The sequence below is a fragment of the Pan troglodytes genome, chromosome 12, assembly GCF_028858775.2.
Source record: "Pan troglodytes isolate AG18354 chromosome 12, NHGRI_mPanTro3-v2.0_pri, whole genome shotgun sequence".
Lineage (NCBI taxonomy): Eukaryota > Metazoa > Chordata > Mammalia > Primates > Hominidae > Pan > Pan troglodytes.
Window position 1 is genome coordinate 48,136,345 of NC_072410.2, and position 18,081 is coordinate 48,154,425.

At 39.4% G+C, this 18,081-nt stretch overlaps 2 protein-coding genes across 4 annotated transcripts in view; both read left to right on the forward strand.

The window, feature by feature from the left end:
- M1AP (meiosis 1 associated protein) overlaps positions 1 to 18,081 on the forward strand; it is a 93,637-nt gene that overhangs the window by 33,626 nt on the left and 41,930 nt on the right. For all 3 annotated transcript variants that reach the window (XM_009442601.4, XM_054677411.2, NM_001280522.1), the window contains 1 exon segment: positions 10,461 to 10,629. In XM_009442601.4, the coding sequence (XP_009440876.3) occupies positions 10,461 to 10,629 (169 nt within the window).
- LOC470410 (methylglutaconyl-CoA hydratase, mitochondrial-like) lies at positions 2,123 to 3,836 on the forward strand. The gene has a single exon (XM_024354454.3). The coding sequence runs from the start codon at positions 2,292 to 2,294 to the stop codon at positions 3,309 to 3,311; it is 1,020 nt and encodes a 339-aa protein (XP_024210222.2). The 5' UTR covers positions 2,123 to 2,291; the 3' UTR covers positions 3,312 to 3,836.

Genomic DNA, 18,081 nt, shown 5'->3' on the forward strand with positions numbered 1-18,081 from the left:
GTTCCGATTTCAGTCCATATAGGTCATTGTTTATCATCTTTACATTGTTCTATCTTTCATTCACTCTAGATGTAATATTCAAAGCAAGATTTTCAGCTCCCTACAGGCAGAGGACATGTTTCTCTTCTTCCTATAACCTGTACAGTTCTTAATGTAGAGATAGTTATAGAGAAGAGCTCTAAAAATATAGACTGAAGTGAATTATGAGGAAAAACTGAAATCAAAATAAAATCTGAATATGCCATCTGCCTCTGGATTTTTGGAAGTTGTAAAGAAAATGTTAAACTGCCTACATTGGTAGCTGTATTCATATTTACCTTGGTACTCTTAGGAATTTACAGTTGTTTTTAATCAAATGTTGGCATCAAATTGAGGAACTTTTCTCTGGATTAGCAAGTGTGCAAATACAAGAGTGCCAGACTGAGCCAATCTTAAAAATATAAATAAGGGCATGGCTGGATACTCCATTGGGTACATGAGTAAGTGTGAGTTAAGACAGTTTCGGTCTCTTGTAACCTCAGGGATCAAACAGACAGGAGAAAAAATAATCGTGTGGGATTGCTGGTTTCCAATTCTTCATGTAAGGAGCTTGGAAGTTGCCACTCCATCCTAACAACTAGTAAAAAGCTTAACAAACTAAAAAATCAACAATATTTTTTAGATCCCTGAGAAGTGAGGTCACAGGGCAAACTGTTGCATCCAAAATGGGAGAGACAACCAGGCAAATACAGAGAATCACAATATACTGGAACAGAAACCTCCACAAGAACCAGTGCCAGAGTAGGAAACTGTCATTGACATTGCTACAGGCTAGGTGTAGACATGTCTAAAATTCTAGGAGAGGATGAGCATTGTGGCTCACACCTGTAATCCCAGCACTTTGAGAGGCCAAGGCAGGAAGATCACCTTGAGGCCAGGAGTTCAAGAGCAGCCTGGACAGCATAGCAAGACTCCATCTCCACAAAAAATAAAGATTAGCCAGGCTTGGTGGTGTGCACCTATAGTCCTAGCTACTTGAGAGGCTGGGGCAGGAAGATGGCTTGAGCCCAAGAGTTCAAAGTTGCACTGAGCTATGATCATACCACTCCATGCTTTTGTGAGTTTTACCTCCAGGAGCTCAACCAAGTCCTCATAGTAAACATCAGGGGAAAATTCCCTCATGCCTCTGACAGGGAGAGGGAAAAATGAACCATTTTGAAATATACCAGAGCACTCTGTTATTAACAGGTATAATGAAACTACCCTAACAGGTAGTTACTCAGGAGAAACTAGTTAAACAGAACCTAACCCCTAACCTCCTGGGATTTTATCAGAGTCTAAATGACCTGGAAGAAGGGAAATACCAAACTCCAGCCAGCTGTATCCTTCAATGTAGCAGAAAGGAAATACTCAACTTCAGCCCACTCTAGCCATCCTGTCCCACCTAAGTAGGGAGAGAAAAAACTGAGGAACACTTGTAAAGTTCACAGTCCAGAGGCATAGGTTCACTAAAAGACTGAGACCTAATCATACTTCCCCTCCCTCTATCCCTTACCACACATTACTAAAGGCCTGCTTATAGCAGCTCCTTTAGCCTGGAACATCATGTACAACTATAAAAAGCGTACTAAAAGACAAAAAAACACAGTTTGAAGAGACAGCAAGCATCAGAATTAGACATGGCAGAGACACTGGAATTCTCAGACCACAGAATTTAAAGCAACTATGATTAATATGCTAAGGGCTCTAATGGATAAAGCAGACGGAATGAAAGAACATATGGGCAATGTAAGCAGAAAGATGGAAATCCTAAGAAAGAATAAAAAAAAGATGCTAGAGATCAAAAACATTGTAATAGATGTGAAGAATGTCTTTGATGGGCTTATTTGTAGACCTATGGCTGAAGAAAGAATCTTTGAGTTTGAGGATGTATCAATAGAGATGTTCAAATCTGAAAAAGCAAAGAGAAAAGAAAAACTGGAAAAAAAAAAAAACCCAGAGCAGAATATTCAAGAACTGTGGGACAACTATAAAAGGTATGACTTACATGTAACGGGAATACCAGAAGGAAAAGAAACAAAGAAACAGAAGAAACATTTGAATAATAATGACTGAGAATTTCTTAAAGTCAGACACCAAACCACAGATCCAGGAAGCTCAGAGAACACCATTAAACCACATGCTCCTGAACAACCAGTGGGTCAATGGAGAAATTAAAAATGAAGTTTAAAATCTTCTTGAGTCGCGCGCGGCAGGTCGGCGCCGGGCGGGGGCGGAGCGGCCGTCGCAGGTCCACGCCGTAAACAGACAACATGGCGGCCGCGGTGGCGGCGGCACCTGGGCCCTTGGGATCCCTGCATGCTGGCGGCGCCCGCCTGGTGGCCGCTTGCAGTGCGTGGCTCTGCCCGGGGTTGAGGCTGCCCGGCTCGTTGGCAGGCCGGCGAGTGGGCCCGGCGATCTGGGCCCAGGGCTGGGTACCTGCGGCCGGGGGTCCCGCCCCGAAAAGGGGCTACAGCTCTGAGGTGAAGACGGAGGACGAGCTGCGGGTGCGGCACCTGGAGGAGGAGAACCGAGGAATTGTGGTGCTTGGAATAAACAGAGCTTATGGCAAAAATTCACTCAGTAAAAATCTTATAAAAATGCTATCAAAAGCTGTGGATGCTTTGAAATCTGATAAGAAAGTACGGACCATAATAATCAGGAGTGAAGTCCCAGGGATATTCTGTGCTGGTGCTGACCTTAAGGAAAGAGCCAAAATGAGTTCCAGTGAAGTTGGTCTTTTTGTCTCCAAAGTAAGAGCAGTGATTAACGATATTGCTAATCTTCCAGTACCAACAATTGCAGCAATAGATGGACTCGTTTTAGGTGGTGGTCTTGAACTGGCTTTAGCCTGTGATATACGAGTAGCAGCTTCCTCTGCAAAAATGGGCCTGGTTGAAACAAAATTGGCGATTATTCCTGGTGGAGGGGGGACACAGCGATTGCCACGCGCCATTGGAATGTCCCTGGCCAAGGAGCTCATATTCTCTGCGCGAGTCCTCGATGGCCAAGAAGCCAAAGCAGTGGGCTTAATCAGCCACGTTCTGGAACAGAACCAGGAGGGAGACGCGGCCTACAGAAAGGCCTTGGACCTGGCGAGAGAGTTTTTACCTCAGGGACCTGTTGCAATGAGAGTGGCAAAATTAGCAATTAATCAAGGGATGGAGGTCGATTTAGTAACAGGGTTAGCCATAGAAGAAGCTTGTTATGCTCAGACCATTCCAACAAAAGACAGACTTGAAGGTCTTCTTGCTTTTAAAGAGAAAAGGCCCCCTCGCTATAAAGGAGAATAAAAGGAACAGAAATTCTTAAGATGCCAATGTAATAAATGTACTTCCTGGAAGTGTCTTTCGGATCCACTATATGCCTCAGCACATGGAATCTTAATGACCAAAGTGAAGAGCAGATTATTCATATGGTGTAATAAGCATCCGGAATGGACCCATCCGTGTACTTCATTCAAATGTGTAAATGTCATATTCATTCAGATTTATAAAGCTAGTAGTGCATAGTCAGAAACAGAATCAAAGTTAGATATACATTTTTAAATATTTACTGCATATGAGGCTTTCTGTTAATTTTTTAATGTGAATAATTTATATATTGCACATTCTAGGGAATAATACTGATTGTATGTCTACTGTGCTGCATTAAGAAAATAAAATTTCTATATACCAAAAATGTGAAGTTATACCAAATAAAGTTTCTAAGTGATTAATGCATACGAACAGCTACATATACATATATCTAAACCTGAAAAATGAATTGATATTCTGAGTGAAAACTACCTAATATAAATAAAATTAGTGAAAAGAAAACATGAAAAAAAAATAAAAATAAATAAATAAATAAATAAAACATAAAAAAAATCTTCTTGAGTCAAATGAAAATGGATACACAATATACCAAAACCTATGAGATACAGCAAAAGAGGGAAGTTTATAGCAATAAATGCCTACATCAAAAAGGAAGAAAGATATCACATAAACAACCTAGCATTGCACCTCAAGGAACTAGAAGAACAAGAATAGACTAAACCCAAAATTACTAGAAGGAAAAAAAATAGTAATGATCAGAATAAAAATAAAAGAAATAGGGACTTAAAATAGTACAACACTTTGGGAAGCTAAGGCAGGAGGATTGCTTGAGGCCAGGAGTTTGAGACCAGCCTTGGTAACATAGTGAGATCCCATCTCTACAAAAAAATTTTTAAATTACCCAGGTGTGGTGCACATACCTGTAGTCCTAGCTACTTTGGGAGGCCGAGGTGGAAAGATTGCTTGAGCCCAGGAGTTTGAGGCTGCAGTGAGCTATGATCACACCACTGCATTGCAGCCTGGGTGACAGAGCAAGACCTTGTCTCTTAAAAACAAACAAAAACATTAAAGTTCAATGAAAAAAGAACTGGTGGCCGGGTGCGGTGGCTCATGCCTGTAATCCCAGCACTTTGGGAGGCCCACGCGGGTGGATCACGAGGTCAGGTGATCGAGACCATCCTGGACACGGTGAAACCCCATCTCTACTAAAAAATACAAAAAATTAGCCAGGCGTCATGGTGGGTGCCTGTAGTCCCAGCTACTTGGGAGGCTGAGGCAGGAGAATGGCGTGAACCTGGGAGGCGGAGCTTGCAGTGAGCCGAGATCGCGCCACTGCACTCCAGCCTGGGCGACAGAGTGAGACTCTGTCTCAAAAAAAAAAAAAAAATCCCTGAGGAATCGCCACACTGACTTCCACAATGGTTGAACTAGTTTACAGTCCCACCAACAGTGTAAAAGTGTTCCTATTTCTCCACATCCTCTCCAGCACCTGTTGTTTCCTGACTTTTTAATGATTGCCATTCTAACTGGTGTGAGATGATACCTCATAGTGGTTTTGATTTGCATTTCTCTGATGGCCAGTGATGATGAGCATTTTTTCATGTATTTTTTGGCTGCATAAATGTCTTCTTTTGAGAAGTGTCTGTTCATGTCCTTCGCCCACTTTTTGATGGGGTTGTTTGTTTTTTTCTTGTAAATTTGTTTGAGTTCATTGTAGATTCTGGATATTAGCCCTTTGTCAGATGAGTAGGTTGCGAAAATTTTCTCCCATGTTGTAGGTTGCCTGTTCACTCTGATGGTAGTTTCTTTTGCTGTGCAGAAGCTCTTTAGTTTAATTAGATCCCATTTGTCAATTTTGGCTTTTGTTGCCATTGCTTTTGGTGTTTTGGACATGAAGTCCTTGCCCACGCCTATGTCCTGAATGGTAATGCCATTTGACCCAGCCATCCCATTACTGGGTATATACCCAAATGACTATAAATCATGCTGCTATAAAGACACATGCACACATATGTTTATTGTGGCATTATTCACAATAGCAAAGACTTGGAACCAACCCAAATGTCCAACAATGATAGACTGGATTAAGAAAATGTGGCACATATACACCATGGAGTACTATGCAGCCATAAAAAATGATGAGTTCATGTCCTTTGTAGGGACATGGATGAAATTGGAAACCATCATTCTCAGTAAACTATCGCAAGAACAAAAAACCAAACACTGCATATTCTCACTCATAGGTGGGAATTGAACAATGAGATCACATGGACACAGGAAGGGGAATATCACACTCTGGGGACTGGTGGGGTGGGGGGAGGGGGGAGGGGTAGCATTGGGAGATATACCTAATGCTAGATGACAAGTTAGTGGGTGCAGCGCACCAGCATGGCACATGTATACATATGTAACTAACCTGCACAATGTGCACATGTACCCTAAAACTTAAAGTATAATAAAAAAAAAAAACTGTTTTTTGTTGTTGTTTTTTTTTCTGTCTGTTTTTTGTTTGTTTGTTTTGAGATGGAGTTTTGCTCTTGTTGCCCAGGCTGGAGTGCAATGGCGCAATCTCGGCTCACCGCAACCTCCACCTCCCGTGTTCAAGCAATTCTCCTGCCTCAGCTTCCCGAATAGCTGGGATTACAGGCATGCGCCACCACGCCTGACTAATTTCGTATTTTTAGTAGAGATGGCGTTTCTCCATGTTGGTCAGGCTGGTCTTGAACTAAAAAGAACTGGTTTTTTTTTTTTGAAAGGATAAACAAAATCACAAACTTTTGGCTAGACTAAGAAAAAAAGAGAGATGACTCAAATAAATCAGAGATTAAAAAGGAGACATTACAACTGATACCACAAAATACAAAGGATTATTATAGACTATTTTGAAGAACTATATGCCAACAAATTGGAAAACTTAAAAGAAATGGATACATTCCTGTATATACACAATCTGCTAAGATTGAATCATGAAAAAATAGAAAGCCTAAACAGACCAACAGTGAGTAATGAGATTGAATCAGTAATAAAAAGTCTTCCGTTGAAGAAAAGCCCCAGACCTCATAGATTCACTGCTGAATTCTACCAAACATTTAAAGAAGAACTAATAGCAATTCTTCTTAACTACTCTACAAACTTGAAGTGGAGAGAATTCTTCCAGACTCATTCTACAAGGGCAGCATTACCCTGATACCAAAACCGGACAAGGGCACAACAATAAAAAAGAAAACTATAGGCCAATATCTCTGAAGAACATAGATGCCAAAACCCTTAAAATATTTGCAAACTAAATCCAATAGCACATCAAAAAGATCATTTACCATAATCAAGAGGGATTTTTCCCAGGGGTGCAAGGATGGTTCAACATTTGCAAATCAATAAACATGACACATCACATTAACAGAATGAAGGACATAAACCATCTTCATGGATGCAGAAAGAGCATTCAATAAAATTCAACATCACTTCATGATAAAAACTCTTAACAAAATAGGTACAGAAAGAGCATACCTCAACACAATGAAGACCATATATGACAAACCTACAGCTAACTCATACTGAATGAGGAAAAGTTGAAAGTTTTTCCTCTAAAATCTGGAACAAGTACCAGGTGCAGTAGCTCACGCCTGTAATCCCAGCACTTTGGGAGCCGAGGTAAGAGGATCACTTGAGGATCAAGACTGGCCTGGACAACAGAGGGAGACCCTGCCACTATGAAAAAAAACTTTTTGGAAAAACCAGCTGAGAGTGGTGGTGCATGCCTGTAGTTCCAACTACCCAGGAGGCTAAGGCAAGAGGATCCCTTGAGCCCAGGAATTCAAGATTGCAGTGAGCTATGATCATACCACTGCATTCCAGCCTGGGCAACAGAGCAAGACCCTGACTCTTAAAATGAGGGAAACAATTCGTGACATTGGTCTGGGCAAGGATTTTTTTTAATAAGACCTCAAAAGCACAGGCAACAAAAGCAAAAATAGACAAATGGAATTTTATCAAACCAAAAAGCTTTTGCACACCAAAGGAAACAATCAAAAGATTGAAGTGGGCCAGGTGCAGTGGCTCACACCTGTAATTCCAGCACTTTGGAAGGCCAAGACAGCAGGATCACTTGAGTCTAGGAGTTCCAGACCAGTCTGGTCAACATGGTGAGGCCTCCATCTCTACAAAAAAAAAAAAATACAAAAATAAGCCAGGCATGGTGGCATGCATCTGTGGTTTCAGCTACATGGGAGGCTGAGGCAGAATGATCTCTTGAGCCTAGGAGGTCAAGGCTGCAGTGAGCCATGGTTGAACCACTGCACTCCAACCTGGGCAACAGAGTGAGACCCTGTCTCAAAAAAAAAAATAGAGTGAAGTAAGAGCCTACAGAATGGAAGAAAATATTTGTAAACGATGCATCTGACAAGGGATTCATATCCGGAATATATAAGGAACTCAAACAACTCAATAGGGAAAAAATGAATAATCTGAAAGCTGAATAAACATTTCTCAAAAGAAGACATACAAATGGCCACAGGCAGGTGCAAAAATGCTCAATATCACTAATCAGAGAAATACAAATCAAACCCACAATAAAATATTACCTCACCCCAGTTAGAATGGCTACTATATAAAAGATTTAAAAAATAACAAATATTGGTGAGGAGGTGGAGAAGGGGGACCCTCCTTACATTTTTGGTAAGAATGCAAATTAGTACAGCCACTATGGAGAACAATATGAAGGTTCCTCAAGAAATTAAAAGCAGAGCTACCATATAATCCAACAATCCCACTACTGGGTATGTACCCAAAGGAAATGAAATCAGTGTGTTGGAGAGATATCTTCACTCCCAGGTTTATTGCAGCACTGTGCACAGTAGCCAAGATATGGAATCAACCTGAGTGTCTATCAGTGGATAAATGGATTTTTAAAATGTGGTATTTATACACATTGGAATACCATTACTTCATAAGAAAGAATAAAAGCCTGTTGTTTGTGACAACATGGATGAGTCTAGAGAACATTATATTAAGTGAAATAAGCCAGGCACAGAAGGACGAGTACTGCATGATCTCACTCATTTGTGGAATCTAAAAACGTTGATCTCATAGAAGTACAGAGTTGAATAGTGGTTATCAGAGGCTGAGGATAGGGGGGAAGGGTGCATGAGGAGAGGTTGGCCAATGGTGCAAAGTTACAATTAGGAGGAATAAGTTCTGGTGTTCTATTGTACAATAGCATGACTATAGTTAACAGTAATGTATATTTCAAAATAGCAGAGAGGATTTTGAATGTTCTCATCACAAAGAAATGAGAAGTGTTTGAAGTGATAGATATGCTAATTACCCTGATTTGATCATTATACAATGTATAAATGTATCAAAACATCACACTGTACCCGTAAATGTGTACAATTATTATGTGTCAATTAAAAACAAAATAAAACTTTAAAAAATGGACCAAAGACCTTATCAGATACCTCACCAAAGAAAGTACACAAATGGTAAACAAACATGAAAAGATGCTCCACATCATATGTCATCAGGGAAATGCAAATTAAAACAACAATGAAATACCACCACATACCTATTAAAATGGCTAAATTCCAGAACACTGACAACACCAAATGCTGGTGAGGATGTGGAGCAACAGGAACTCTCCTTCATTGCTGATGGGAATGTAGAATGGCACAGCCACTTTGAAAGATAGTTTGATGGTTTCTTACAAAACTAAACATACATTTACCATATAATCCAGAAATCATGCTTCTTGGTATTTACCCAAAGGAGTTGAAAACCTATCCACACAAAAATCCACACTTGGGTATTTATGGCAGCTTTATTCATAATTGCCAAAACTTGGAAGCAACCAAGATGTCCTTCAGCAGATGAATGGATAAATAAACTATGATTCATCCAGACAATGGATTATTATTCAGCACTAAAAAGAAATGAGCTATCAAGCCACAAAAAGATATGGAGGGACCTTAAATGCATATTACTAAGTGAAAGAAGCCAATTTGAAAAGGCTGCATATATATCCCCAACTATATGACATTCTGGAAAAGGCAAAACTATGGTGATATAGTAAAAAGATCAATGGTTGCCAAGGGTTGAGGAGAAGGAGGGATGAATAGATAGAGCAGAGAGGATTCTTAGGGTGGTGAAAAGGCTCAATATGATATTTATTATACTGATGGGTACATGTCATTATGCATTTGTCTAGACTTATAGAATGTACTACACCAAGAGTCAACCCTAATGTAATCTGTGGACTTTGGGTGATTATGATGTGTCAATATAGGTTCATCAATTGCAATGACTTTGGTGGAAGATACTGATAATGAGGGAGGCCATGTATATGTGGGACAAGGGGTATATGGGCTATCTCTGTACCTTCCTTTCGATTTTGCTGTGAACCTAAAACTTCCCTAAAAAATAATGTCTTTTAAAATAATAATAATAATAATAATAGTGCTTTAATCTACATCCCTCTTCATGGATCAAAAACATCTAAGTACAAATGAGAATTGCATATGTTTAATGATTACCATCCAGTGTTTAAAAGTTCAGGAGGAAACTGCTAATAATAACATACAGTGGCCAGTCATGGTGGCTCACGCCTGTAATCCCAGCACTCTGGGAGGCCAGGGCGGGCGGATCACGAGGTCAGGAGTTCGAGACCAGCCTGACCAACATGGTGAAACCCCGTTCTACTAAAAATACAAAAAAAATTACCCGGGTGTGGTGGCACGTGCCTGTAATCCCAGCTATTCAGGAGGCTGAGGCAGGAGAATCACTTGACCCCGGAAGGCGGAGGTTGCAGTGAGCCAAGATTGCACCATTGCACTCCAGCCTGGGCGACAGAGCAAGACTCCGTCTCAAAAAAAGACTAAAACATACATATGGTTTCTCCAGTCACTTTCTAGGGTCAGCTCAGCCTGATTGGAAAGGTCCTGTGATAACCTGTCCCACAAGAATCTGTCAGATAAAATTTGATTTTAAGTTACAGCCAAATCCTTTTTGCACTAAACATAATAGCCACCACCACAGACTTATGCTGTATTTATCCTCCGGGTAGGAACTGTTATGTTCCTCACTCTGTACATCAGGGAGAATAGACACATTGATTCTTGGGTTTATTTTCAGATTACTATTCTGACTTCTCAGCCTGGAAAAGAGGTGGTCAAACAGTTGGAGGAAGGGTTGAAAGATACAGACCTAGCCAGAGTCAGGAGGTTTCAGGTCGTTGAGGTCACAAAGGGAATCCTAGAGCATGTGGACTCAGCGTCTCCTGTTGAGGATCCCAGCAATGATGGTAAGAATTTTTTAACAAGGTAAAAAGAATTGTAAGAATTTTAATGAAAATGACAAGTTAATGGGTGCAGCACACCAACATGGCACATGTATACATATGTAACAAACCTGCACGTTGTGCACATGTACCCTAAAACTTAAAATATAATAATAATAAAATTAAAAAAAAGAATCTTAATGAGCAGTCTTTTACAAGTCAGAAAGATTATTTTCCATGGTCTTTTTGTGTTCTTAAATGATAAAAGAAGCCAGCAGATTTCATTGAGGTTCAGACAGATGTTTCTAGATGTTGGAGTTGAATTTTTTAATAATCATTTTATTTCAGAAACAATATATCCTAATAATGAAAACTAAAATTTTATTGGTATAAAAAGTAAAAATTCCTTTCTCCCCTAATCACTTTGAAGGGATTGGGCTATCCCTTCTAACATTCTTTTATATATATATATATGCACACACTCTCTTAATATTTTAATTAACACTCAATATTTTATAGATACATATATACACATACACAACTAATTTACTGAAACCTTCTTTGTTCATGTGTGTTGGACAGCTGTGTCAGTGTTTATAGATCAGATTCGTTTTTTAATGGCTTTTTATTGTGTTGTTTTACCATAATTTGTTTAATCACTAATGTAAACAATTTGGTTTATTACATTTTAGTATTATAAACAGTGCTGTATGAACAGACTCATATGCAGGGCTGGCTTCATGGGCTAATGACCAGGGGAGTCACACAGGGTCCTAAGTACAGAAAGGCCCCCATCCTTGAGATTTAATGCCCTGTGGCTTCTGTCTTAAAATTCTTAATAATTTTATCTTTGAATTTGTGCAGTTTGATGGAACAGTGGAGCATACACCAGGAGTTTTGAGCCTTGGCTCACACATGCCCTGCCTCCTGCTTCCTTCCCACCACTCCATAGTGGAGACCTCACTCATTTGCCAGCTTACCAGCCATCCAGTGACCTCTGCTGGCCTCTGTTCCCCCGGCTGGGCAGAAGCCTAGACACCTGTGTCAAGGTCCAGCACACATTCCTTTTGTGTTGAGTTGCCCAGGCATCTTTGAGGGTCTGCACTTGCTTGGCAAGTATCTGGTGCCGCCTGAGGAAGTGTGACATTAATAGCAATTTTTTTTTTTTGAGATGGAGTCTCGCTCTGTTGCCCAGGCTGGAGTGCAGTGGCGCGATCTCGGCTCACTGCAAGCTCCGCCTCCCAGGTTCACACCATTCTCCTGCCTCGGCCTCCTGAGTAGCTGGGATTACAGGCACCCGCCACCAAGCCCAGCTAATTTTTTTGTATTTTTCGTAGAGACAGGGTTTCACCGTGTTAGCCAGGATGGTCTCCGTCTCCTGATCTCGTGATCTGCCCGCCTCAGCCTCCCAAAGTGCTGGGATTACAGGTGTGAGCCTCCGCGCCCAGCAGCAAACTTTTAAAAACCATGTCATGATGAAAAAGATGAGTAAGTTCTAGATATCTGCTATACAACATTATACCTAGAAATAACAATACTGTACTACTGTACATGTAAAAATGTGTTAAAAGGTTAGATCTCATGCATGGTGTTCTTACCACAATTAAAAAACAACACCCACACGCACATACATACAATGACATCTTAAGAAAGAGACTATGGAAAAAAGGAAAAGGAAAAAGTTTTATATTTTAGTATTGTTGATGGCAGTTTTTTCCTGCTTTTTGAACAAAGGGCTCTGCATTTTCATTTTGCTCTGAGCCCACAAATTATGTAGCCTTTCCTGTTTATGTGTATAACTGTGCATTTGTGAGGATGTTTTCTGTGGAATAAATTCCTAGAAATGAAGTTACTAGGAGGTAAAACAGTATATGCATTTTTGACAGTTATTGCCAAAAAACTCTCCAAAAAGATCATACCAATTCATACTTCCACCAGTAGTAAATAAGACTTTCCTAGTAGGAATTATCCTTGTTTGTTTTTTTATTTTTGCTAACCCCATGGGGGAAAAAAAAGTCTAGTTTTGACTTTCTTTCACCATGTTGGCCAGGCTGGTCTCGAACTGACCTTAGGTGATCCACCCGCCTCGGCCTCCCAAAGTGCTGGGATTACAGGTGTTAGCTACCATGCCTGGCCAGACTTTTATTCTTGAATTACCTCTTAGGATTTTTTTGGAGAGAAAGTGTGGAGTGGTCCTACGTAGTGATCTTTCCCCTTGTTCCAGTCACTCTGTACCTTAATGACATTTTCCTTGATATTTACGTACTGAAAAATATTCATGTTTATTACAAACAAATTAAAAATGCAAATAAGCACAAATAAGTAAATCTAAGTTACCCACAATCCTACACTTCCTAAAAGAAGAAATATTCAAACTGTGTCTTAGAGCAGGGATCTCCAACCCCCGGGCCATGGACTGGTACCATCTGTGGCCTGTTAGGAACTGGTGATCACACAGCAGGAGGGGAGGGAAGGGTGGTGGCAAGTGAGCATTACTGCCTGAGCTCTACCTCCTGTCAGATCAGCTGTGGCATTAGATCCTTATAGGAGAGCAAACCCTATTGTGAACTGTGCATGTGAGGGATCTAGATTGTGCACTCCTTATATGAGAATCTAACCCCTGATGAGCAGAGGTGGAACAGTTTCATCCCAAAACCATTCCAACCACCCCTCTGTGGAAAAATTGTCTTCCATGAAACCAGCCCATCATGCCAAAAAGTTTGGGGACCACTGTCTTGGAAGACAAGTAGGAATTAGCTAAGCAGAGGAAAAGGAAAAGGGCCACTCAAAAAGGAGACCCAGGGACATGAGAAGCAAGATATGCCCAACTTTTGAGAAATGCCCATGCTTCCCTACACCAGAGCCTGTCAGGCAGAGGTGGGAGTGAGGCATAAAGGTAGGCAAGGGTTAGATGGAAATGGCCATCTATACCATGCTAAAACATTTGGATTTCATTCTAAGGCAGTGGAAATGTGTGAAAATATTTTAGTCAGGAAGTCAAGTAGAGATCTCCAAATTATGGAGTTCAAGGGCTTTGGGACCAGTTTTAATTCATCCAACATTCAAGTTACAGTTCACCCTCCTGCAGTCCTTTTGGGCTGTACTGGCCTTTTCCATGGTTATGCATACATGGAAGTGGCCACTGTTCTGATACCATCGATTTCTTTCTGGTCGCGTGCAGATGACTTCACTCTTCCTCCCCCTCCCATCTCACCTCCCTCTAATTAGGTAGGAGGGAGGGTTGGTTACTAAGGGTGTGGTTCCTGTCAGATTCTGACACATGTGGATCCTTCCACCATCATGCAGCCACTAACATTGTTCTGGCAGGGGAGGGAAGGCAACCAGCCTTAGCCGTGTGATTTGTGAGCTCTCACTGTGTGTCCTCCTGTCTCTTCACTGACTGTCCTTTCTATCTCCATCCCTGTACTCATAGCAGTCTTTTCCTCTAAATTCCCTCTTCTTCTCTCTGAATTCCTTCCTCTATTCTCTTCCAGCCAAACCCTACTCATTCCTTAAATCCTAATTCAGGTTCATTACTACTGTATTGATTTTCCTCTTCTTAGAACAACCACATCACTTCTTCTTAGAACAACGACATCACTTGTGGTCTCTACCACGTAATTTAGCACTTAATTATATAGCATGTAGAATCGTTCACCATTGCTTTATTGTGCAATAATTGTGTCTTCTCGCCTAAATTGTAAACTACTTGATATCTTTTCCCTCTGCATTAAACTGTAAGCACCTTGGCATTAGAAACTTGTCTTACTCATTTCTGTGTCCTGGTGTATATCCTACATTATCAGTATGTATTTGTTGAGTGAATCAATGACTTTGATACCCATGGAGGCTACTCTTGGTCTGCCTAGCATCCTCTATATCCCCTTTATCTGGTAACCCCTCCACCTTCCTGGTCACAGAATGGGTCATGACCCAGGTTGAGGCAATCATAGTTCCCTAGGCCACCAGTCAGAGCCCTTCTCATTGGATTCTCAAAATGAATCTGTGAGAGAGAAGCTCTTTTTCTCTCTTTGGCCAGTGACAGATCAGGCATGGACTATGTTCTTTTCTGCCTTCTGTGACTGTCACCAGAAAGAACTTGTTATGTCTCTAATTGCATAGAGCTTAGAGTACACTAAGGCTGCCTGATGCCTTTCTTTAGAATAGTTAGTGGCTAGCATTGTATAGAACAGCTTTTAAATGCAGGAAAGCAGCTTTCTACCTGTGTCAGTGCTGATGACTCTTCCAGTAACTTCCCATTTGCTTCTGAATAATGCATCCTTCCATAAATCGCTTGTAATTCCTCTTTGTGGGTTAAGTGTATATGACTCATTGCTCAAAATCTTCCTAGTTTGCCTGTGCTTTCCTCATAATTAATTGTTTTATTCCCTTAGTGTTTTACTGCATCTTGGCGTTGTTATCAAGACATTAGCAACAGCAGCTTCTCTCATTCTCAGAAGGATGTGTGCTCCAAAATTAGGTTGCCCAAGTCTAAATTGCAGTTTCTATAACTTTCTAGCTATGCAACTTTAGGCAAGGTATTTAGCCTCACTAAGCCTTAGTTATTAATTCCTACTCCATGCAGTAGTTGTGGGAATTAAATGAGATCATGTAAGTGCTCTACAAAAGTTAGCTATACTTATTATCAATATTTTTGAAAATTTTTGTATATGGATGGTTTGTTATATTTCTGAGATTTGTTTTTAATGGCAAGGTCTCAAGTGAACTGTCAGTTACCTGGAACTAAGACTGTGTCTTATATATCTTTCTATCACTAATGATTATCACTCCACCTGGCACACAGTAGATTCTCAATAAATGTTTTTTGACAAAACAAATGAATGATTGAAAAAAAAAACAAATGATTTGTGTGAGTGATTGGGGTCAACCTCTGTGACATCAGCTAAAATAGTTAGGGATATGTCCCAAACAGCCATAGCTTCCCTCGATAACTCATGAATATCATAAATTGATTCAAACACTTCTTAAATCTAGTTATAATTCTTTTACTCCAATAGCCATGATCATCAATTAAATACAAATTATCTATAGTCCACCTTTCAGAGAGAAATACATCAAAAGCAAATGTTGATATTGCAGATTCATTTATAAAATAACTATGAGAATGTGTCCTTCAATCAGTCTTAATGCTGCCTACTTTAGTACAGTTCTGCACAGTGAAAGCTAATTATCACAAAAATGACTTAAGGACCCTGCAAGATCCAGGATCACTGTAAAAGAATGAATTTAGAAATTAAGAAAGTAGACTCACATCTTAGAAAGTTCTTTTACAGGATCTAATATGAAAAGGTTAACTTTAAATTACATTCACATTAGTTAAGGTTTTCTATAAATTTTAACCATATAGCCTATTATATATTTTCTTCTAACTGTATAAATGGGACTTCCTTTAATTTGTTCCTGGTCTTTTTCATTTTATTCTTTATTTTAAAATTTTGCTGAAAGATCCTGTCCAGTGCTGTTTGTAGTAGCTTTTGCCTGGCTATTTTAAAATTTTTTATTATGCATTATACAAATGTAAACATTATAGAGGCATAATAGAGACAGTTCAAAATGACCCCAAATTCCAGCCTCCAGAGATAACTACCATCAACATTGTAAGACACATTCTACTGAATTGCCCTCCTTACACATGCATGTATACTGATATACATGTAACATTATTATTGATATTATTTACTTTGACAAAAAATGAGACTATACCATACCAACTGCTCTGCTTTTTTTTCATTTAGCTATTTATCTAGGATTTTTTCCGCACATAGAGATCTAACACCTCCTTTTTCATAGCTATGAAGTATTCCAATGTATGAATTAATCATCATTTATTTAACTATCCTTTTGGGTTTTTACATTTTAGTCTAGAACTATGTAACCTTGAACAAGTTAATTTAACTCTTTATTCCACAAATTTCTCATTTATAAAATAGTGCTTTATAAAATAGCTTGTTTGTTAAAGCTCATTTGTAAAATAATAGCTACTTTATGGGGTTTTTGTGATGATTAAATACAACTTGCATGGAAAGAAAGCACTTATAACAGTGCCTGGCACAAACAAATAAATGTCATCTACTGATATTAATACTAGTAGAAGTCCTTCTTATATATGCCTTTTACTGAGAAAATTTCAAGCTCTAATAATTCATATTTATTAAGAATATAAGACTATAATTTTTAATGTAAAATTTCTCATTTCACCACCCCATTGCACTTTTATTTTTGCACGTTGCTTCTCAGTTGTTCACTCATGTTTATGTTACATAGTTGTAATTCATGTATATAATTTTTTGTTTTCATGTAACATAATATTATAAAACTTTCCATAGTTCTCATAGCCTTTCTTTTCTGTTCATTCTCTATTTTGTTCCTCTTTCCTCTTTTCCTCTTGAAGGAGAACTAGGAACTGTCTGTTCAAGAAATAGAGATAAGAAGATACATACCTCTCACAGGGAAAGCCAGATGCTTTCTTTGTCCTTAAATGCCCTCTTTACATATAAGCCAACCCTACAACCCTAGAGCAGATCCCTAATGCTGGATCTTCATCATAAATTTAGGATAGAGGAGAACCTGCCAATTCTAGCAACCAATGTTAACCCCATAGAAGAGCCATAAATCATGGGAATAATGCTGCTAGCTTTGTTTTTAAATAAATTCTGAGCCTTGAGGAAAAGATATGTGAACTAAAGCCACAGTCTCTTAATATTCTAACATTTGTTTTTAGATCATAATTATGGCAACATTTTACTGAATACTTACTGTTCAAATACTTTCTGTTCTAAATAGTTTCTACATATTATCTTATTTAATCCTTGTTTATCTAGATGAAAAAACTAAGGCATATTTTCTTGTCTATAATAACTTTCCCAGGGTTTTTCAGTTGAGATAGAAAAGGATTCACATCCAAGTAGTGTGCTCCAATGGCCCCATGCTTAACTCTTCTCTATACTGCTTCAGTTGAAAAGAACAATAGAGAGCAACAGTTCAGGGCCAGGTGTGATGGCTCATACCTGTAATCCTAGCACTTTAAGAGGCTCAGAAGTTTGAGACCAGCCTGGGCAATATAACAAAACCCTCTCTCTACCAAAAAAGTTTAGGCACGCTGAGGAGGAAGGATCTCCTGAGCTCAGTAGTTTAAAGTTATAGTAAGCTATGATCGCATCAGTGCACTCCAGCCTGGGTGAGAGCAAGACTCCACCTCTTTAAAAAAAAAAAAAAAAATCCTGTCAGAGTTTTTAGATGAACTTGACAAGCTGATTCGTGTGTGTGTGTCTGTGTGTGTGTATTATATATAGAGAGAGAATATATATTCTAGAATACGTGTATTCTATATATTAGAAGTAAAGATACATATTAGGGCCAGGGGTTTGCCTTACCAGATGTTTAGATGGTTTATAAAGCTATTCTAATTAAGATAGTGTCATATTTACGTAGGAATAGACAAATTGTCCAAACTGG

Bases quoted from the DNA above. Each gene is read 5' to 3' on its own strand.
- LOC470410 (XM_024354454.3), top strand. From the start codon at position 2,292: ATGGCGGCCGCGGTGGCGGCGGCACCTGGGCCCTTGGGATCCCTGCAT.